Source organism: Cannabis sativa, chromosome 2 (genome assembly GCF_029168945.1).
Source record: "Cannabis sativa cultivar Pink pepper isolate KNU-18-1 chromosome 2, ASM2916894v1, whole genome shotgun sequence".
Taxonomy (NCBI): Eukaryota; Viridiplantae; Streptophyta; class Magnoliopsida; order Rosales; family Cannabaceae; genus Cannabis; species Cannabis sativa.
Window position 1 is genome coordinate 4,599,933 of NC_083602.1, and position 23,466 is coordinate 4,623,398.

The 23,466-nt window shown below is 31.5% G+C and overlaps 2 protein-coding genes and 1 pseudogene across 2 annotated transcripts; 2 read left to right on the forward strand and 1 right to left on the reverse strand.

The window, feature by feature from the left end:
* The first annotated feature begins 5,055 nt into the window (after positions 1-5,055).
* Positions 5,056-6,488, forward strand: LOC133034071 (uncharacterized). Its single transcript, XM_061109088.1, has 2 exons — positions 5,056-5,104; positions 5,188-6,488. Exons 1-2 carry the CDS (start codon positions 5,056-5,058, stop codon positions 6,486-6,488), a joined length of 1,350 nt encoding a protein of 449 aa, XP_060965071.1.
* Positions 6,489-8,020: 1,532 nt separating this feature from the next.
* On the reverse strand, positions 8,021-12,347 carry LOC115719147 (G-type lectin S-receptor-like serine/threonine-protein kinase At4g27290; annotated as a pseudogene).
* A 1,388-nt stretch (positions 12,348-13,735) lies between these two features.
* On the forward strand, positions 13,736-15,168 carry LOC115719809 (uncharacterized). The gene is made up of 2 exons (XM_030648999.2): positions 13,736-13,784; positions 13,868-15,168. Exons 1-2 carry the CDS (start codon positions 13,736-13,738, stop codon positions 15,166-15,168), a joined length of 1,350 nt encoding a protein of 449 aa, XP_030504859.2.
* The last annotated feature ends 8,298 nt before the right edge of the window (positions 15,169-23,466 follow it).

Sequence of the window (23,466 nt, forward strand, 5' to 3'; positions counted from 1 at the left end):
AAACACTGTTTAATTTATATGTGTGGTTTGGTTTTCAAACAAAATAAGAATTTTTTTTAGAGAACAAACCAGTCTATTAAATAAGGTAAGTGTGAATCACAATAGGGGACCCCTCCCTATGAACAAAATAGGAAATTTAGTTAGAAAATAGGAAAAATAAAAAGAAAAAAGTTATAAAATGACACGTAAACTCTTTTTGTGCTTTGATTTATATCTATATATTAATTTTAAATATTTTGCAAAGATTGAAAAATGTCAAAATATGTTTAAATAAATGACCCTCACATTTTTGATGAGACACAATGGTTTCTAAATCATGTGAGACTTTTTTAAATGACTCTCATATTACTTTTCTTTTTCGACAATGATCCTTCCGCAGGCTCACATGCGGAAACCTTATTACGACTTCTCCTTTCTCTAAATGATAAGGTTCAATGGATTTTTCCTCTAAATGACTCTCATATTACTAAAAGCATAAAAAAATATTAAAAAAAAAAATGAGGAAACAAAGAAAATGAGAGAAAACTCATATAAGATGTCATCTCATTCTTTTTGTATTTTTCTTTATTAGATGAAAAATAAAAACTCATTAGGTAAAATATTAATCAATCACCTACATAAAAAAAAAAAAAAAATTATGTAGTAAGAATATTATTTATAACCTACATAGATAAAACCTAAATAGTTTTTAAACAATGTGGGACTTTTAGTTTGTATGTGTGGTTTGGTTTTCAAACAAAATAGGAAATTGTGTTAGAAAATAGGAAAAATAAGAAGAAAAAATTATAAAATGACACATAAACTCTTTTTGCTTTCCTTTATATAAATATATATATATATATATATTGATATCAATATTAAAATTTAATTAACATTATTGGGTGATTCTACAATTAAAGCATCCCTTATAAAAGGAGATGTATTGATGCACCCTCTACTTGTTTCGACATCTAGAAGAATTTTTTAGTCACATTTTTTTTTTCACATTCATGTACGTTATGACTATTTAAGATATCCTATAAAATTTTGAGAAATTCGGAATAATTTACAATATAAAAATTAATGTTCAAATAGTCTATTTTATACGTATAAAATAAAATAATCACGCGTGCAACACACTGTTTGAACGCAATTTTCGGCGTGTTAATTTTTTTGAATTTTTAAAAATTTTATAGTTTGTCTTAAATAACTATAATTTACATGACCATGAGAAAAAATTTAACTAAAAAATTATTTCGGATAGTAAAATGGATAGAGATGTATTAGTACATCTTTTTTAAGGGAGCGAATTATAGAATTTTCTAACATTATTTATCATTAAGGAAAAATTAAAAAATCTTTTTTCTTACCCGGACTTGCTACTTCTTTATAAGTAGAAATTAAAAGTGGATGACCTCACTTACAATACTCCATTCAAGAGAGATGGCATTAAAGAAATAATAAAATTAATTTCTTATTAATCATGTACTTAAAAAATATGCTCTTCCCAAAACAATTATTTTCCATCATTCCATCAATATAAGCCTATACAAAAACTAAATAAAATGGAAGTTTGTACCTACATTCTATTTAATATTGTTCTGAAAAGTAATAAAATCAATTAAAAAAAACTAACCTTGTAGTAATAGATCTCATAATACAACTATGGAGAATGAAGAAAAAGAGACCTGAAGAATTCATTTTCAAAAACTTTAAGAATGGTAATATTAATTTATAGGGCTAAGTGTTGAATGACTTTATACATATATTTATATATACTAGTGGTAAAGCACATCCAAGGGATGTGCTGCCATTTTTTAAGTTTTATTTGTTTCCTCTTTCCAATTTTAATAATTTATAATGAAAGGCTAATTATGATTTTTACCCCCTGAATTTTGACATGTATTAAATTATGCCTCCTGAAGTTTTAAGGTTGTTGAAAATACCCCTGAACTATTTAGATTGTTGGATTTAAGGACTTTTGTCTAATTTTTGTTTTTTTAATTAAAAAAGTGAAAATATTTTCCAAAAATATGTTTTATAAAACTGTTTTTTACTTTTTAATTTTTTAATAGAGAATCAAAATTTTAAAAAATTTGAAGAAAAAAATCACTTTCAATTTTTTTTAATCAATATATTGGACTCTAACTCCAATGTAAACCTTGGGACTCGGACTCCAGCCTCGACTCTAGTCTCCAATGGACCACGATCCCGGCCCCAGACCCGGACTTGAACCCGACTTAAATAAAATCAAAAAAATAAAAATTATCCAACACATTTTTATTTTCTGTTTTTAAAATTAAAAAAATAAAAGTTGGTTATAGAACACAATTTTATTTTTTAAAAAACACAAATTTTACTTGTATTTTTGTGATTGAAAAATTAAAAAATAATAGTATTACCGAAGACATAGTCAATGGTGTAAAAAAAACAAAAACTGATTGTAAATATTATTAAGTTTAATTATCACAAATTTTTTTACATATAAAATGGTCCTATGTAACTATGTAATAAATGTAAATAATATTTTTATAATGGTAATTTGGTGAATTATTTATTTTTAATATGAAAATGTATTTTTGAATAAAAAAATAGTACTTAATATAGTAATTTTGGATAAATTTAATATAGTTGGTGTAATTATTTATTAATAATAATAATTTTAGTCAATATAAATTTGATATTATATATGAGAATATTTGTAATAATTTAAATATACGTATTATATAAAAAAATTGATAATTTTTTTTTATTATACGTAAAACAAATAATTATATTTAGAATATGATTTATTATATATCACGGATTTTATGTAACCTCACTATAATCCTACGTAATAATACAAAAATAATATATAATAAAAAAATCTGTTTTATACACTCATGAAATTAAGTTCGAATTTATTTGGCTATATATAATAAAAAAGATTTTCTTAAAAATCTAGAGTCGACATTCTAAATCAGTTTAATAATTTTAAATTTAAATTATTAAATCTTTTTTTTGTCTATAAATATAGGAATGTCAATGGGGCGGGTCGGATCTGATCCGACTCTGATCCGACCTGATCCAGATCATACACGGATCTGCTCCGCCCCGCCCCGCTGGATTAGATACTCGGATCGGATCTGATCCGACCCGCCTTATACGGATCGGATCTGATCCGACCCAACTTTTTTTTTAAAAAAAAAAAATATATTTTATATTTAAATTTATATTTTTTTTCCGAAATTTATTTGTTTAAGAACTAATAATGCATCATTTTTTTTATATATTTTTATTTTATTTGTCAAAATCAATAAAAAAAAAATATATCAAATTCTTATCACAGAAAAATGTAATTTTACTATTGAAAAATTAATTTACCAAATTTTAGAAATTCCACTAATATAATCATCAATAATAATGTAGTATGATGATTACATGAAATAAATCTCCTCTAAAAAAATACATGAAATTAACTATAAACTTTTTATATATTGTTCTTCTAGTCTTCAAAATTAACTGTGTACGGCTCCTACAAAACAATAAATATGTTAATAATAAAAGTAAGATTTTTTATACTGAGTCACAACAAATTGTAATTTTTGTAACTAATACTTTTAGTGATGGACCTATTTTAGTTACAACATAAGAATGATGATTTATAATTAGTTACAACTTTTTTACTTTTAGTCACAAATATTGTTGTGATTAAAAATAAGATTTTTTGTAGTGGTATTTTTCTGATAAATTTTTAAAATTAAAAAAAAAAAACAAACATGATTATAGAACACATATTTTTTAAAAACAAAAAATTACGTTTATTTTTATGATTAAAAAATTAAAAAAATTAAAAAATTAAAATATTAGCAAATGCCCCTTAAATAATTAAATATTTAAGAGTCAAATAATAGTATTAATTACTCATTATTATAATATTTAATTAATTAGTATTTTTATTTGATAAAAAAAAAATTAAATATTATTCTTATTAATTAATAATATGTTTATATTAAATGTAAATTATTGTTGCATACATATATAAAAGTGATATAATATAAAAGTGTAAATTATTGTACAAATTAATATATTTAACAGTGCCTATACATAAATCGATCTATTGTGTATAACATTTGTTACTTTACTTTCTTATTATAGGAAATTTTACATATAATAATAATTATTATAATCAAATAATTAAAATATAGAGTGACCAGTATGCATATATATTTTTATTTTTATATATATGCGTACACATATATATAAGAATTAAATTCAGAGAGTTAATTAAAACAATAATATATAGTGTGGTCTATGGGCAGATCATATATGTCTAATGGTTGTATTCCAATGGCCTTACACCTTAAAAAAATATATTAAAAAGTAATTTTTTTTTTAAAAAAATATATATATATTTAAAACGGATCGGATCAGATCCGATCCGTAAAAAAATTAAGTGGGGCGGGTCGGATCTGATCCAAGATCCAATAACTATCCGAATGTTTCGGATCAGTAATGATCCGTCGGATCGGATCACTGATCCGATCCGAATGAATGGATCTTTTTGCCATGCCTATATAAATACGTATCCCAAGTACTCACACACTTCAAATGCATTTGCATACAATAGTTTCATCGATCAATTTCTTTTAGGAGCCAGCTTAAACCATCTTCCATATTCTTTTCTTTAATTTCAAGAACACTCGTATATAAATATAATATATATATTATATAACACCATATTTCCTAATTAATTAAACTTAATTAGTGAATACATTTGGCTACGTACACGTTGATCATCATTGAGTTTACAAGGAGTATTGGATAAAAGAAATATTACATAACCTTTCTTATTTTCATTCAAGGTACCTACTTTATTTTTTAATCAAAATTAACATTAATCTAAAAACATTAATTTTCATATCACTCCACTTTCATGATAGTTAAAATAAACTATAATTTATGTTCTTATTATTATTTTATAGATCAATAGCAATGGAATTATTCCCGGGCTTTCGATTTCAGCCAAGTGACGAAGTATTAATCACTTATTATTTAAAGCCAACCGTATTAAATCAACAAATTCCTTATAATAAAATGATTCATCATGTTAACATCTATACTTCCCAACCATCATTATTGGCAGGTATATATATTTTTAGAAATTATTTAATTTAATAATTAATGATCATTAATCAATAGATAATTAATTTTGTGTTTTTATTATAGATTCTTACGAAGGTTTTGAAAGAGAAAAGGTGAAAGAATGGTACTTTTTTAGCCCTAGAGTATGCAAAAATGGAATTCGTGCTACTCGAAAAGCACACTTAGGCTTTTGGAGAATGTCTCAATCAAAGCCAATCCAACATAATGGCGTAGACATTGGCCTAAAAAGTGTTCTCAATTTTCATATGGGAAGCAATAAAAAGAGCATCAAGACAGAATGGATTATGCACGAGTACATAATAATCGACGACAATAACGATTCGAATAATAGTAAAAATGATTTTGCTTTGTGCAAAATATACAAAAATCCAAAGAAATATAGAAGTAATAAAGATGAGGAGCAGCAACTAGGAGCTCAAAATCAACAAGAAGAACTACAAACAACCGATGAACAACAACAATATTATCATCATCAACAATCACAACCGCAACTGCAATCACAACCATTCATATGCAATGATCATTATCAACCGCAACCACAATCAGAATCGTGTTCATACAATAATGTTTATAATCAACCACAATCACAGCCCTATACAAATGAAGAACTCCTTTCGCACAACGATCATTATCAATTACAATTACAACAGCAACAACAACCGCAAACACATACATTCATACAACAAAGTGATGAAGAATCCCTTTCACACAATGGTCAATATCAACTACAACAACAACACTTGCTCATACAACAAAGTGACCTGAGTACAAATGAAGAACTCCTTTCACACAATGATCATTATCAATTACAATTACAACAGCAACAGCAACCAGAAACACAGACATTTATACAGCAAAGTGATGAAGAATCATTTTCACGCAATGGTCAATATCAACTACAACAACAACAATTGCTCATACAACAAAGTGACCAGAGTACAAATGAAGAACTCCTTTCCCACAATGGTGATTATCAATTACAATTACAACAGCAACAACAACCAGAAATACAGATATTTATACAACAAAATGATGAAGAATTCCTTTTACGCAATGTTGAATATCAACTACAACAACAACCACAGTTCATACAACAAAGTGACCAGAGTACAAATGAAGAACTCTTTTTTTACAACGGTGATTATCAATCACAATTACATCAGCAACTGCAACTGCAACCACAAACACAGACATTCATACAGCAAAGCGATGAAGAATCCCTTTCACACAATGGTCAATATCAACCACAACAACAATTGCAGTTCATACAACAAGATGATCAGAGTACTAACGAAGATGAATCCCTTTTATATTATGGTTATGATCCCATTAGTTTGTTTTCTACTGGACAATACCTCACTTAAGTATAAATTAAAAAGAAAAAAAAATTGTAGCTCGATCGAGTGTAATTCCAATTTGAGCGTGTATGTAATTCTAATCAGTCAATCTTTCAGTAGTTATTTTTATTTTGTTCCATAAATTAATTTTATTGTTAAATTAATGTATGTATATATATATAAATATTCTTATTTCCTGTTTAATATTACTCATAGTATTGCTCAAGTCCAAAATCAAAAGTAATTTATACGTAATATTTTTTTTGCTGTTAAGGGAATGAATTACAGAGCTAAGTATTTATACTTAAGCTTTTACAACTTAACAGTAACAAGTTGTTACTGAAAACAGTTACAAAATAGTAACAGCTATATATAAACACTAACTACTTAACTAACTAATCTTTCTTTTCTTGGTTTAATACAACTACTACTACTTCTACATTTAATTGTATGAAACTTCAATCTGTAAGACTGCATTAAAATTGAATTGTTTCACCTGATTCAAGATTTCCTTTCAAAAAAATTAACATGGATTAAAGATCATCCTCAAAGCTTTGCTCAACTCTCTTTTAAACCTTCCTATAGTAATTGATAAATAAATAAATAAACAGAGGAATAAAAACTGACCCTTCTAGTATGTTGCCATGTCAAATGCTGAACCAAAAACAGTTACAGCAATCAAGAACAATAACAACTTGAACAAACAATCATAAAACAAAAAGAGAAATCAAAAAAACGAGAAATTCCGAGCTATATACACTGCTCATTGAGTCTAAGATGCTGATCATCATTGTAATTAAATCTCACATCCCTTGGGCAATCACACAAGGGACAATTAACAACCCTCCACACACACAAGAAGAGTTGAACAGAAAAGAGAAGAGAGGAAGAGAGTTCGGAATTGTGAGGCTCAAATTGATTGCTTACACCAAATATTGTGTACCCTTTTCAACATATTTTCATTAACACTAGTGTTGATAACTTTCTTCATTACTTGATTGAAAACTTTCAAAAGACAGAACAGCAAATAATGCCGCCTAGGAATATTCAAATTGTTTGGACATAAAATAAAAAAGACAAAAAAACAAAGAAATATTTAGTCCAATGTGCTTAGGCCCTTGGTAACCAACCAACTAACTTTAACTAACTACTACCTGTATTACCTGTCACAACTAAAATTTTCTAAAAAAGGTGAATAGTTTTTTTATTATTATTATTTTATATCTATCTGTTCATAATCCAACATGAAAAATATCATAGATACATCAAGCTGTTTTCAGCTGTGTCGTCGGTAATTTAGAAAGTAGAGCATAATTCAGTTGGCCATAAGGCCGAGTTGTAGTTTTTTGCCTAGTTAATTAGCAAGGAGAGAGGAGAAACAAAGAAATAACAATGTGACAAAAGTTGTTGAGCTAAGCATTTTGATTTTGATGTTTTTTTTTTACATTTTTAGTTAAGAAAAACAAAGACAAAATCCTCTCTTTACCTTCTTGAAAGCACAATCTGCTGCAACTGTAGCACCGATGCAGCGGATTAGTGTGAGTAATCCTTTCAGTAAGTGCCTTGAGAACATGTGTCGAATCGCAGTAGCAATGGAATTGAGTTAACCAACAGAGACATTTGTATTTCACATGATCCATACAACTCTTTTATCCTTGTACCATAGAGCATTGTACTATACATAGAGACTATTATTAATTATACTAAGGTTTACAAGCCCCACAACACCCAACAATAATGATACAATTCAACATTATTTCAATATTTAAAATTCACATTAATATATTAAGATATTGTAATGATGACTGCTCATCTTCCGTACATTCAACTAAAAGACTCAAGATTTATGGCTTTCAAGACTGTCTAAATATGAAACTTCCAGGAATTTGAGGCTTAAACTTTGTAACTGGAGTTGATCATTTATCTAACCACAATTTCTCAAGAGAAGGGGAACCCAACAAAAACTTAAATACCCCATCATCCTTTGCAGTAGATGAATGTTGAACATATCACAATGACAATAGTAGGCGAATGGATCTAATAATGGATTATTATAATTGAAGAAAGCTCCAAAAATATCTCACTTTTACTGTCATGATTAGCATATTCTAGGATCGAAATAGCCATTCATCTAGGTCGAATTTCTGATAGTCTCTCACTTTAATTGATATAACAAATGAAATGATGCTAAAGCCCTGAAAATTTACATGAAAATTTGTGATTTGTTGTATGAATTCTCTATCGCCCCTCGAGAGCTGTTATGCTTAAATTGCCTGATTGGGGCCGATTAGAGGAGGAATAATCTACATCCGAAGAATATGTGCTATTGCAATAGGCCGGCGGTTTGGGTTGAGGCAACAATCTCTCACCACTCAACATTAGAACAACAGAAGACATATTCGGCCTATCAACAGGCATTTGTTGCACACACAAAAGGCCAATGTGGATGCAACGCAATGCTTCTTCCATGTTGTCATTTGGATCTTTTACTAAGCACTTCTCAATAAGCTTAAATTCATTGTCTTCCTTCATTGAATTCCATGCCTACCAAATATTAAATAAAACATAAATAAATGGACAAAATTCACTTTTAATGTAACATTAATTAAGTATTTTTGTATATAAAACTTACATATCCAACGAGATTGAGAGTACTATTTTCATCATAAAGGGATCTACTTTTTCTCCCACTTACAATTTCTAGGATCAATATGCCAAAACTGAATACATCAGTCTTTATTGAGAATATGCCGTCAGAAGCATATTCTGGCGCCATATAACCACTGCATTTGCATAATAATATTTATAATTAGTATGCAATAGATTAATATTACAATAGAACTGAATTTTTTAAAGATGACTTACTAGGTTCCTACTACTTTGTGTGTGTTCCCTTCTATTTGGTCTCCACCGAAAGTTTTAGCCAAGCCAAAGTCTGCAATTTTGGGATTCATGTCTTCATCAAGCCAAATGTTACTAGCTTTGAGATCTCGGTGTATTATTCTCAATCTTGAATCATGATGAAGATATAGAAGCCCCTTAGCAATTCCACATACGATTTGGAACCGCTTAGGCCACTCTAATAGTATGCTTCGACTTTCATCTGCAAATATATAACTTTTTCTACTTTCATTTGAACAAAATTGGCAAATTTTACAAATAGAACATCACATGTGTAAAAACAATGGCAAAAGAGTGTTACCGAAAATGAAATAGTCAAGGCTTTTGTTAGACATGTACTCATAAATTAATAGTTTCATTTCTCTATGAGTACAATAACCAAATATCTTGACAAGATTCCGATGTTGAAGCTTAACAATTAGTTTAATTTCATTTTTGAACTCATTGACTCCTTGTCCAGAATTCATTGTAGACTCTTCACAGCAATTTCCCTACCTCCTTCCAAGGTACCCTAATACATCACAATGAAAATATTCATAATTGGTAAAAAGAAAAGAGAATACTCTGAATAATATAAATGAGAACTTACTTTGTATACAGGTCCAAAACCACCCTCTCCAAGCTTATTAGCCTCTGAAAAATTATTAGTGGCAGTACTAATTGTATATATGTTGAACAATGGAAGCTCCATGTCATCATCTTCGCTTTCGTTTCTTGCACAATAATTAATAGTGGCTGTGAAGATTAAAACGTCGAAATGATAAGAAAACCCGTCTTGTACAATCTTGTAATATAGTGTTACAAGCTTTAGCTCATTTTGTCTATCTCTTTACAATATTTCCAATGTTCAATATCTGAGTAATAAACAGGTATTTAGTATCTTGTGTTTATGTAAATACAGGATTGTGTTTCCAATAATTCTTATATTCCGAAAAACATAAAACAATACCAAACATGCTCTTAGAAAACAGGAAAGAAACAGTTATATGCAAAGTCATTAATCTACAATCCAATTAACTAACATAACCACCCCTAATGCCCTCCTAACCACCAAAGAAGATTTTCCCTTTCAAAAAATACCATTAATGTTATCTCAGTAGTAAATATTTAGTAAGTATGCACTTAATAATTTACAAAACCAAATGTGTTGTGTTCAAATCAAAATAATTTCAAGCCAAAAGTAGAGACTGTTACCATTAATGCATCTCCTCCTGTAAATGTAATAGCCAATCAAAACTAATCCGATGAAGAGAATGACAGCAATAATTATCACTGCTTTCTTCACCTTGGAATTACCATTACTACCAACAAGTGTTTCTTTTGGAGCTGAGAAAGACAACAACAAAATATAACAAAAACAGAACATGTGAACTTGAAATGGATATAAACAACATTTTAAAAATAGAAATTTACCCAATACACTTAAAAACAGAAGTTTTTTACATTTTTATGAACTTTTTTTTTTACTAATATTTTCACAACTTTGAGTTTTTCAACGTTGTTTTTAAGTTGCTGCAATATGAAAACAACGTTTAAACAACGGTCTTTCTTAGAACAACCTAAAAACAAGTAAGAAATAAACATCCGTAAAAATATAAATTTGTAAAATTTTTCCTTTTAAAAATCTATAGTTTAGTATGTACCTGTTGTTGAAAAGGGTATTCGAAGATAAACATTTTGTTTTCGGCCATAACCCTTGGGATTTCGAGTATCGAACAAATCCCCGAACCATAGTACACACTCGGTGCCTATAGCTAAATCGGAAATACTACCATCTAAATTGGAATTATAACCATACGCCGAACAAGAGCAGTTGCTTAAGCATTTAGCATTGCATTCGTCGAGTTTCATGCTTTTACTCGCCCAAGTATACTTAGTTTCGGGCACTTTCAACTCAGTAGTTAAATAGAACACATCTTTCTCTTTATCATTACAGCTCACAAAACTGTTCCTCATACATCCTTGTGACAAATTATTTTGATTCTTTGGTTCAAAACCTTGTAAACATTGGCAGATTGGTTTATCACCCATTATTGTACATTTAGAATTAGCTCCACAAGTGCCATAAATGTCACACTTATCTCCTGGAATTCTGTAATAAGATTCCCATACTTGTTGTTCTTCTACCCATCTCATGTAACTAATTGTTTGGCTCAAAAAAATTCTTGAGATTAGTGACTTATTTTGAGCATTGTAAGTGAAGTAAATTTCATCATTGTTGTGCACAAATTCATAACCAGAGTTTTTCCAAAAAACTGATACATAATTTGAAGTTCCGCCGAAACTTACGCCCCTCCATGGCCCTTCGCGATACAAAATCGAAGACCCATTACGGATTAATAGTTGAGGAGCTATATGGTCTGGCTCATCAAGCTCAATTCCTTAAGTTAAATCTCCATGACAAGGATCATCAGAGCTCTTCCATGACGATAATCGCCTATTTAGACCTCTCTTCAAGTCCCATCCTAATATCATTCCTGGTAACATTGTATCAGTTGGATAATCAAAGCTTTTCCATAAATATTTTGTTGTGTTTGAATCTTTGTCATCTCTCAAAACCAAGTTACCATCATCCAAGAGCTGAACTAGTGGTTCCCGGGCTTGTTTAGACGAGTTTGTAGACCAAACAAGCACTCTGTTATTACTCTGTCCAGAAAAAAGGACAAGATTTCCTTTGTTGTTTATAGTCAACGAGCTAGATGAATCCTTGATCGGTTCACATCGGTTTGCAACCCAAACAACTGTTTGGTTACCTGTAATTTTGTTGTACTAAATTCCCAGGTAACGAGTCTTTGATGAACTAGTTGTTGGAGTAAAGAATCCCAGTCCAAAAGTTCCTTGTTGAGATACCAATATAGCTGTGTTGTTATTATCTCTCAGAATTTCTGATGGTCTAATGGTATCAACCACAACAAAAGTTGTTGTAGACAGAGAAAATAGACTCAAAACAACTAATAAGGTAACCAGAAATGATGGGAACTCCATTTACTATTAGTTTACGATGATGATAGAAGAGGAAGATGAATTTCAAAATCCAAAATAGAAATATAGAAAGATTTTAATAATAGGAGAACAAAAAAATAAATAATCATGTTTGTGGGAAACAAAGTGTTTATAGGTTGCAAGTTTGAGTGAATTTACATTATGAAATATAACCTTATAATGAATGAACCTGTTGGAACTTTGGATGAATTTTACAAAAATATAGCCCGCGTTTAGCTTGAGGTAATGAAATGGTAAAGAAATAATTTTTATTTCATTTTTATGTTTGGTTGCATTTTAAAATATTAGAATATCATTCTAATGGAGTGACTTTTTTATTATTTTAGTAGAATGACTATTCCATTTGTAAATTATAATTTATTTAATGGCCATATAAATATTATAGAAAAATATTTTTTAGCCCTAAATCATCATTAGAGTATCATATAAGTAATAATATTTAATTATTTAAATTTATTTATATGTATAATAATATTAATACAATGTAAAGGCCTTCAAAATAATTTTTCAATACTAAAGATAGGGTGCGTTTGGTAACACATTTTTAATTAATTTTCTGTTTTTTTAATTAAAAAAGTGAATATGATTTATACGTAAAACAAATAATTATATTTAGAATATGATTTATTATATATCACGGATTTTATGTAACCTCACTATAATCCTACGTAATAATACAAAAATAATATATAATAAAAAAATCTGTTTTATACACTCATGAAATTAAGTTCGAATTTATTTGGCTATATATAATAAAAAAGATTTTCTTAAAAATCTAGAGTCGACATTCTAAATCAGTTTAATAATTTTAAATTTAAATTATTAAATCATTCTTTTTGTCTATAAATACGTATCCCAAGTACTCACACTTCAAATGCATTTGCATACAATACTTTCATCGATCAATTTCTTTTAGCACCCAGCTTAAACCATCTTCCATATTCTTTTCTTTAATTTCAAGAACACTCGTATATAAATATAATATATATATATATATATTATATATAACACCGTATTTCCTAATTAATTAAACTTAATTAGTGAATACATTTGGCTACGTACACGTTGATCATCATTGAGTTTACAAGGAGTACTGGATAAAAGAAATATTACGTAACCTTTCTTATTTTCATTCAAGGTACCTACTTTATTTTTTAATCAAAATTAACATTAATCTAAAAACATTAATTTTCATATCACTCCACTTTCATGATAGTTAAAATAAACTATAATTTATGTTCTTATTATTATTTTATAGATCAATAGCAATGGAATTATTCCCGGGCTTTCGATTTCAGCCAAGTGACGAAGTATTAATCACTTATTATTTAAAGCCAACCGTATTAAATCAACAAATTCCTTATAATAAAATGATTCATCATGTTAACATCTATACTTCCCAACCATCATTATTGGCAGGTATATATATTTTTAGAAATTATTTAATTTAATAATTAATGATCATTAATCAATAGATAATTAATTTTGTGTTTTGATTATAGATTCTTACGAAGGTTTTGAAAGAGAAAAGGTGAAAGAATGGTACTTTTTTAGCCCTAGAGTATGCAAAAATGGAATTCGTGCTACTCGAAAAGCACACTTAGGCTTTTGGAGAATGTCTCAATCAAAGCCAATCCAACATAATGGCGTAGACATTGGCCTAAAAAGTGTTCTCAATTTTCATATGGGAAGCAATAAAAAGAGCATCAAGACAGAATGGATTATGCACGAGTACATAATAATCGACGACAATAACGATTCGAATAATAGTAAAAATGATTTTGCTTTGTGCAAAATATACAAAAATCCAAAGAAATATAGAAGTAATAAAGATGAGGAGCAGCAACTAGGAGCTCAAAATCAACAAGAAGAACTACAAACAACCGATGAACAACAACAATATTATCATCATCAACAATCACAACCGCAACTGCAATCACAACCATTCATATGCAATGATCATTATCAACCGCAACCACAATCAGAATCGTGTTCATACAATAATGTTTATAATCAACCACAATCACAGCCCTATACAAATGAAGAACTCCTTTCGCACAACGATCATTATCAATTACAATTACAACAGCAACAACAACCGCAAACACATACATTCATACAACAAAGTGATGAAGAATCCCTTTCACACAATGGTCAATATCAACTACAACAACAACACTTGCTCATACAACAAAGTGACCTGAGTACAAATGAAGAACTCCTTTCACACAATGATCATTATCAATTACAATTACAACAGCAACAGCAACCAGAAACACAAACATTTATACAACAAAGTGATGAAGAATCCTTTTCACGCAATGGTCAATATCAACTACAACAACAACAATTGCTCATACAACAAAGTGACCAGAGTACAAATGAAGAACTCCTTTCCCACAACGGTGATTATCAATTACAATTACAACAGCAACAACAACCAGAAATACAGATATTCATACAACAAAATGATGAAGAATTCCTTTTACGCAATGTTGAATATCAACTACAACAACAACCACAGTTCATACAACAAAGTGACCAGAGTACAAATGAAGAACTCTTTTTTCACAATGGTGATTATCAATCACAATTACATCAGCAACTCCAACTGCAACCACAAACACAGACATTCATACAGCAAAGCGATGAAGAATCCCTTTCACACAATGGTCAATATCAACCACAACAACAATTGCAGTTCATACAACAAGATGATCAGAGTACTAACGAAGATGAATCCCTTTTATATTATGGTTATGATCCCATTAGTTTGTTTTCTACTGGACAATACCTCACTTAAGTATAAATTAAAAAGAAAAAAAAATTGTAGCTCGATCGAGTGTAATTCCAATTTGAGCGTGTATGTAATTCTAATCAGTCAATCTTTCAGTAGTTATTTTTATTTTGTTCCATAAATTAATTTTATTGTTAAATTAATGTATAAATATATATATATTCTTATTTCCTGTTTAATATTACTCATAGTATTGCTCAAGTCCAAAATCAAAAGTAATTTATACGTAATATTTTTTTTTTGCTATTAAGAGAATGAATTACAAAGCTAAGTATTTATACTTAAGCTTTTACAACTTAACAGTAACAAGTTGTTACTGAAAACAGTTACAAAATAGTAACAGCTATATATAAACACTAACTACTTAACTAACTAATTTCTTTTCTTGGTTTAATACAACTACTACTACTTCTACATTTAATTGTATGAAACTTCAATCTGTAAGACTGCATTAAAATTGAATTGTTTTACCTGATTCAAGATTTCCTTTCAAAAAAATTAACATGGATTAAAGATCATCCTCAAAGCTTTGCTCAACTCTCTTTTAAACCTTCCTGTAGTAATTGATAATGAAAAACTTTGTTTTTGCAAATGTCAGTTGTATATAAGAAAATATAAAAACTGTAAGCGTTTGCAGCAGCAGAAAGTAATTCTGCTACAGCAAAACTGAACAGGCAGAATATAAAATATTTGCAGAAAAATAAATAACTTGACACAAGAGATTTATACGTGGTATCAGTGTTCTCCCGAACACTCCTAGTCCACGGGGCCACGCCCAGAGAATGAAATCCATTAATAAAGTATCAAAATTACAAAGACAATTGACTTAAACAAGTTTAGACTCCCTCTAAAGTATTGCCGCAATCCTTTGTAATCCACTTTATGAATCTGACTTCTTGAAACACCTTCAAGCCCGAACTCCCTTCGTCTTTGAAGTGTGAGTGCTTACTTCCTCCCGAAGTAAGGCTTCAACAAGTCTTCTCCCGAAGACCAAGTGCTTACTTCCTCCCGAAGTAAGGCTTTATCAAGTCTTCTCCCGAAGACCAATCTCTTGTTCAGTCAAGTAGTTCTTCACAACCTCTAGGATAGAGTAAGAACAGAAATAAAACAACTAGAACCTAGATGAACAACTAGGCTCTCACAAAACAAAGAAACACTCTCTTCTCTCAAAAGATAAATGCAAAAAATGAATAGTGGAAGAGGTAAATTCGAATGGTTGCTCTCTAGGTTCTATTTATAGAACATAGAAACCAAAGAGGCAACCACAAGTTCGAATTGGCAGCTGTACAAAAACTTTCCAAAAGAAACACGATCTGCTACATCAGATTCGGATGCTGACGCAGCAAATCTGACCAGAAACGGGAAACTTACTAAAATCGGGTCCGATCTTCTATCAATGCTTGATTCCTACCAAAAACAGATTAGATATTCTAATTGTATCAAGATACAATCGAAATTAAAAAGGAAAAGGCAATAATTAAAGTTTCCCTAAAAGAGACAACTTTCCAAAAGAGAATTCCTTCTCTTTTGAGAAGTTTTTCAACAAAGGAAAGTTCAGCTGAAAGTGCAACTTTCCAAACAAGGAAAAGAGCAACTAAGGACCGAATTTATAAGGTAAGGATCCAAAAATAAAAGCTCAACAATCTTACCATAAATGGAAAAATTATTTTGTCACCTAACTTGCCAAAAAAGGACTTTACAATCTCCCTCTTTGGCACTTTAGATGAACAAAATAATTTTTAACATAAAGTACCTGCAAGGCAAAGTTAGCAAGAGCAAAAGATACTACTCCCCCTGAGTAACACAATCGAATATCACAAAAAAAATAAAAACATGCTAACTTTAAACGTTATGTTCACAAGTACTAACCAACCACAACTCCCCCTGGAAAAAGGGTCCAGAGTTGGGCAACAAACAAATTAAAAATAAATATCTCCCTTTTTGTTTATCGGAGTGCCAAAGTAAACAAAGAAGAAAAATAGATATAAGTTCAATCAAAAACAAAGGAGAAACAACTTAGTCTCAGTAGAGTTTAATCAAAGAAGACAGTTGCCTGGACATCTCATGCTGGACTTCTTCCATTGCTCCAAGACGATTATACACATTCTGAAGTTCGGACTTGACTTCCAGGAGTTCTGCTGCAGCAGAACCTGAACTTGCAAACAGCGAAGCAGAAGAAGAAGACCAGCCTTTGGCCGTTTTTGAAACACACCATCAAAGTATTCAAAGGGCTGGAATGTAGGTCCACTGATGGGAGGCTCAAGTGTTTCATGTGATTGGGCCACATTCTTCTGAGAAGATAAAACCTTATAAATTAGATTTGGAAACACAAGTTTAAAGGTTGGCCTTTTACCTCTTCGGAAGGAGACAATTTGGTTCAGAATGTGTGAGGCCAAATCAATGGAAGTTCCAGAAGTGATGCGGTATAGGAGTGAAGCCATATCTTGAGATACCACGGTCTTGTTAGAATTTGGAACCCAATTGCTTAAGGCAAACCGCATAAGAGAAGCATGAGCAAAAGTGAGGTGAGTGATTCGAAGACTCTCCCCTGGTTTCAATTCTGAACGAGCACCCGTGAGTTCCAGAGGTGAGTGCATCAACTCATGATCCATGGACATCACTGCATTGGATACATTCTCGGGCAATTGCAAAGCTTGAGCAATATCCTTTTCACAAAAAGAGAACCAATGACCCCTAACATAAACTCTTCGATAAAGTCTAGAATTCTCATCAAGGAAGTCATCAGTGAGATTAGCATAAAAATCCTTAACAATGTTTGCAATGTATCCAATGAAACCAGTAAGAGTATTTTCCCATTGATGAAATTGAATAAACTTTACAATACCATAAACACGATGAGCATGCAAATCATAGTTCCTCTCACTTTCAAACTTACGGTTTGCATATAAATTCCAGTCACGCTCATTGTCTCGATAATAAAAACGAGGACAGCCAGAAAGAGAGGAAGGGATATTACCAGATGAAGGTTCTTCCATGGGCTGCTTGCCTTTGGCAGCAGAAGAGGCCTTTGCTGCAGAAGCAGATTTTGGTCGAGGAAGCTCTGGCTCGAGTTCTGTGTCCTCACTGTCCTTCTCAGAGTGAAGAGACAATGATTTGTCTGAAGAAACTTCCATTGGATCCTCTTCTTCTGAACTGGAACTAGATGAGGCCGAGGGTGGATTAGTCTTGAGTTTCTTCTTGGCTGGAGGGGCTGACTTCTCACGAGATTGAGAGGCTCGAAGTTCCTTCTCAGCAGAGGCTTGCTGGGCTCGAGTTCGAGTAGAAGGGCCTGTTGGAGTGGAGCCAGGCATTGATGCAGCAGGAGGTGGAACTGCCAATGGAGGAGGAGATTCCTTTGAAGATTCAGACGAGGAAGTCCAGGTGCGAATGGGTCTTACCGATTTGCGAGCAACTTGCTTGGGTGGACGTTTTGGCTTCTCGGTTTGAGATTCACGCTGGGGAAGCGATGAATCTCCCGGCTTTGCAACAGCAGGAGGATGAACTGAGGCAGCAGGGGGTGCATTGGAAGGAGTTGCAACGGTTTCTTCTAACTTTTTAGTGTGCCGTAGATTCTTGGTTCTCACCATTTTGGATCTGAAAGAGAAGATGAACAGTGACAATACAAGAAACAAGAAAGAGAGTTCGGGTAGGTGGTGAATTAAGTGTCAAAGATTGGTTTATATAACCTTGGAATCAAAACAAGAAAAGGAAACCAATTTGAAAATTTAAATGGTAACCGCCAGCCCATGAACACATAAAAGGAAACCGCCCACTCCTCAACTCCTTTCCCTTTTTTTAAAAAAAAAATAAATAAAGGGAAACTAGAATTGCCAACAATATTTCTAAAAATAAATCAATCTTTCAAGAATAAAGGCACATTACCATATAAAGATTAATCTTTACTTGGAAAAATATCAAAATAAATCAAAGAAGAATGAATGTTGATACTTACCAATTAAGCACAAGATTTTCTTAACCCATGAAGCAAGTCACACGCCTCCCTCTCTTTTTTCTTATTTTTTTTTATTAAAACCGAAAATAAAAAACAATGTGTACAATAAATATATGTGATTCGAAACAAGCAAATAAATCAAAAATCATTGACAATTGACAAAATAAAATACATGTCATGCTTTTAAGGAAAATAACTAATTAGTATCTCAGGAACAAATCATACTTAATTGATGTTGAGGAAAAAGATATGCATGTTACTAAAAATTGTGAATCAGGATTATCAATTTAATTTTAATAGAGGAGACTTACAAATTTGAACACACTTGTCAGACATAAGTGTGTGCAGTGAAAATAGGATCATTGTCCTTGGCAAGATTTTTATTTTCGCTTTTTTCAATTTGATCCCGCAACTGGATGCTATCACACCATACTGAAGGTAGCCCTTTTCTATGGTAGTGCATCCTCATCATAGTTGCTAATTACAATGTTCCAGCTTACTCAAAAGATAGCTTTCACACCTCAGTATGGGTAGCTCTATTCCAGCAAGGGGCCTGACAAGACTGAAACAAAAATTGCTCAACTCTGTATAAGTACATTATTTAATCCCAGACACACATGAATAGTAACATGAATCTTTTAATACAACATCAAAAAGTATGATAAGAATGAGATCCTAACTAATTATAATCCAAAAGCATAACCATGATTTGTCAAAATACAATGATAGAAGATTAAAAGCTAGAGAAGAATCACAAAACACTATTGTACCAAAAATTATGAAGAAGAGAAAATTAAACAATGCAGACTCCCAAAGACTTTCTGAGGGAGTCAAAGTGACTTGCATCTAGGGCCTTTGTGAAAATATCAGCTAATTGTTTTTCAGTATCAACATATTCTAATTGCAAAGATTTATTTTCAACAAGTTCCCTGATAAAGTGATGCCTTATATCAATGTGCTTTGTTCTAGAATGTTGAACAGGATTTTTGGAAATATTTATGGCACTAGTGTTATCACAAAAGATAGTCAAAACACCCAATTCAAATCCATAATCAATCAACATTTGTTTCAACCATAAGAGTTGAGTACAACAACTACCAGCAGCTATGTACTCAGCTTCGGCAGTGGACAAAGAAATGGAATTTTGTTTCTTGCTATGCCAAGATACAAGATTATTCCCAAGAAAGAAACACCCTCCACTTGTGCTCTTTCGATCATCAGCATTGCACCTTGATACGCATCACTAAAACAAGCAAGATTAGAATTAGTATCTTTCGAGTACCAAATTCCATAATCAGGGGTGCTATTAACATATCTAATAATCCTTTTTACAGCTGATACATGAGATTCCATAGGATTACTTTGATATCTAGCACACACTACACTGTAACAAATATCAGGACGACTAGCAGTTAACTACAAAAGACTTCCAATCATGCTACGATAGAGTGTAGTGTCTACCTTTACTCTATTTTCATCTTTTGTTAATTTCAGTGTGGTGCTCATTGGAGTACTTACCTGCTTAGCCGATTCAAGGCCAAATTTCTTGACAAGGTTCTTAGCATACTTACTTTGAGATACAAATGTACCTCCTTCCATTTGTCTCACTTGAAGACCTAAAAAGAAATTAAGCTCACCAACCATGCTCATTTCAAATTCACTTTTCATTTGATCAACAAATACCTGCACTTCATGGTTAGATGTAGAACCAAAAACTATATCATCAACATAAATTTGAGCAATGATAAAATCAGATTTTATATGCTTGATGAAAAGAGTTTTATCCACACTACCTCTGTGATAGTCATGAGAAAGTAAAAATTGAGTCAACCTTTCATACCAAGCTCGAGGAGCTTGTTTCAGACCATACAAAACTTTTTCAAGCTTGTATACATGGTGTGGAAATTGAGGATCTTCGAATCCTTTTGGTTGCTCAACATAAACTTCCTCATTCAAAATACCATTTAGGAAGGCGGATTTCACATCCATTTGAAACAATTGAATATTCAAAATGCAAGCAATACACAAAAGTAAACGAATTGATTCTAATCTTGCAACAGGAGCAAAAGTTTCATCAAAATCAATACCTTCTACCTGTGTGTATCCTTGTGCCACCAAACGAGCCTTGTTTCTCACAATTGTACCGAACTCATCACTTTTATTTTTAAATAACCACTTTGTTCCAATTACATTTATACCTTTTGGTCTTCGGACCAAAATCCATACCTTGTTGCGAACAAATTGGTTGAGTTCCTCTTGCATTGCATTGAGCCATTCCTCAAAGGTCATGGCTTCCTTCACATTTTTCGGTTCATATTGAGAAACAAAACAAAGAAAGCTGATTAAATTAACATACCTTCTACGAGTTACCATGCTTTCTTCAGGATTTCCAAGAATGAGATCTTTTGGATGATTCAATTTGACTCTGGTGCTTGGTTCTTTCTGAATAGAATCAGTGATGATGTTTGGATGAGTCAAGATAGACGGTTCTGGTTCTCCAGTCTCAGTTGCAGCAGCAGATTCGTCATTTGCAGCATCAGAAATGGGTTCTGCTGCATCAGGATCTGCTTTTGCTGCTTCTGGAGGAGCATCCATGAGACTATCTATCTTGGCTTCTGTGGAAAATTCTGAAAAATCTTTAAAATCATCAACAACCACATTAGCTGATTCCAAAACAGTTTGAGTTCTCATGTTGTAAACACGATAAGCTCTACTATTTAAGGAATATCCAATAAACACACCAACATCACTTTTAGCATCAAATTTACCAATATGCTCACGATCTCTATAGACATAACATACACATCCAAAAACATGAAAATGACTTACATTGGGGCGCTTACCTTTCCAAATTTCATAAGATGTTTTTGAGGTACCTGGACGAATAAACACTCTGTTTATTATGTAGCAAGCTGTGTTAATAGCTTCAGCCCATAAGCGCTTTGTCAACTTCTTGCTATTTAACATCACTCTTGCCATTTCCTGCAATGTTCAATTCTTCCTCTCAACAACTCCACTTTGTTGAGGAGTTTTGGGAGCTGAAAATTCATGAGTTATACCTGTAGACTTGCAAAAATCATCATACACAGAATTTTCAAACTCCTTACCATGATCACTTCGAATTCGAACAATTTTCCCAATATTACAACCTTTCTCAACTCTTAATCTCAAACACAGAATTTTAAAGGCATCAAAAGTGTCAGATTTTTCTCTTAAGAAATCTACCCAAGTAAAACGAGAGAAATCATCAACACAAACAAAGATATATCGTTTACCATTCAAACTTTCAACTTGGATTGGACCCATAAGATCCATGTGAAGCAATTCCAATACTTTTGAGGTATTGATATCAGACACAGGCTTGTGAGTGATTTTTAATTGCTTCCCAAGTTGACACGGTTCACACTTACCTACACTTTCCTTACCAAGCTTGGGAAGTCCTCGAACAATACCTGTATTTGACAATTTTTTTCAGGTTTTTAAAATTAATATGCCCAAGCTTGGCATGCCACAGATCTGTGGTGTTGTTGTTAGCTGAATGACAAGTAAATACAGGGGTTAGAGTGTAACAGTTATCATTGGATCGAAATCCTTGCAAGATACATTCATTATCATCATTCAGAACATAGCAATGATCACTATCAAATGAAACAGTAAACCCTTGATCACAAATTTGACTAATGCTAAGTAAATTAGCCCTCAGTCCTTCAACTAACATCACATTTTTCAGTCTAGGTAACCCTTCAAAATTTAGAGTTCCCATACCAACAACTTTTCCAGATAGGCCATTACCAAAAGTGACTTCTCCACATTGCATAGGCCGAATGTTAGTCAAAAAGTCCTTGTCACCTGTCATATGTCTAGAGCAACCACTGTCAAAATACCACATTTGAGATGCAGCAGTTTTATCAGAAAAACCAGCTAGACAATTCTTTTTCACCCATATTTGTTTCAAACCTTTATGTTTCTTTTGAGATTTTTCCAAATTATCAAAATAATTTGTTTTAAGCAGATTTTTCAACGTGAAACATTTAGGTCTGATATATCCTTTTCTACCACAAAAATGACAAGTGGGAACAAATCTTTTTACCTAAGATCTTACTCTTTTCGAAAATCCTGGAGATTTTGCAGCATCAGAAACTGCTCTTCTTTGCAACAGCCGTGAAACTGTTACAGCAGACTTTGTAGCCTCAGAGTGGTTCGTTGGAACACTGGATTTTACAAACTTCGTGACTCCAGAACTCTCCATTCCATTTGAACCAAGGCCTGCGAAACCTCTTTGACCTGCATTCTGAGCTTTTTCAAAAATAGAAGATCCAGGGTTAAGCATTTGAACATTTTTCTTAAAATTT

What these genes read in the sequence shown, in the direction of transcription:
- LOC133034071 (XM_061109088.1), top strand. Translation starts at nt 5,056, where the DNA reads ATGATTCATCATGTTAACATCTATACTTCCCAACCATCATTATTGGCA. An exon ending in CCAACCATCATTATTGGCAG is followed by an intron (nt 5,105 to 5,187) that starts GTATATATATTT and finishes TTTTTATTATAG; the next exon opens with ATTCTTACGAAGGTTTTGAA.
- LOC115719809 (XM_030648999.2), top strand. Translation starts at nt 13,736, where the DNA reads ATGATTCATCATGTTAACATCTATACTTCCCAACCATCATTATTGGCA. An exon ending in CCAACCATCATTATTGGCAG is followed by an intron (nt 13,785 to 13,867) that starts GTATATATATTT and finishes TTTTGATTATAG; the next exon opens with ATTCTTACGAAGGTTTTGAA.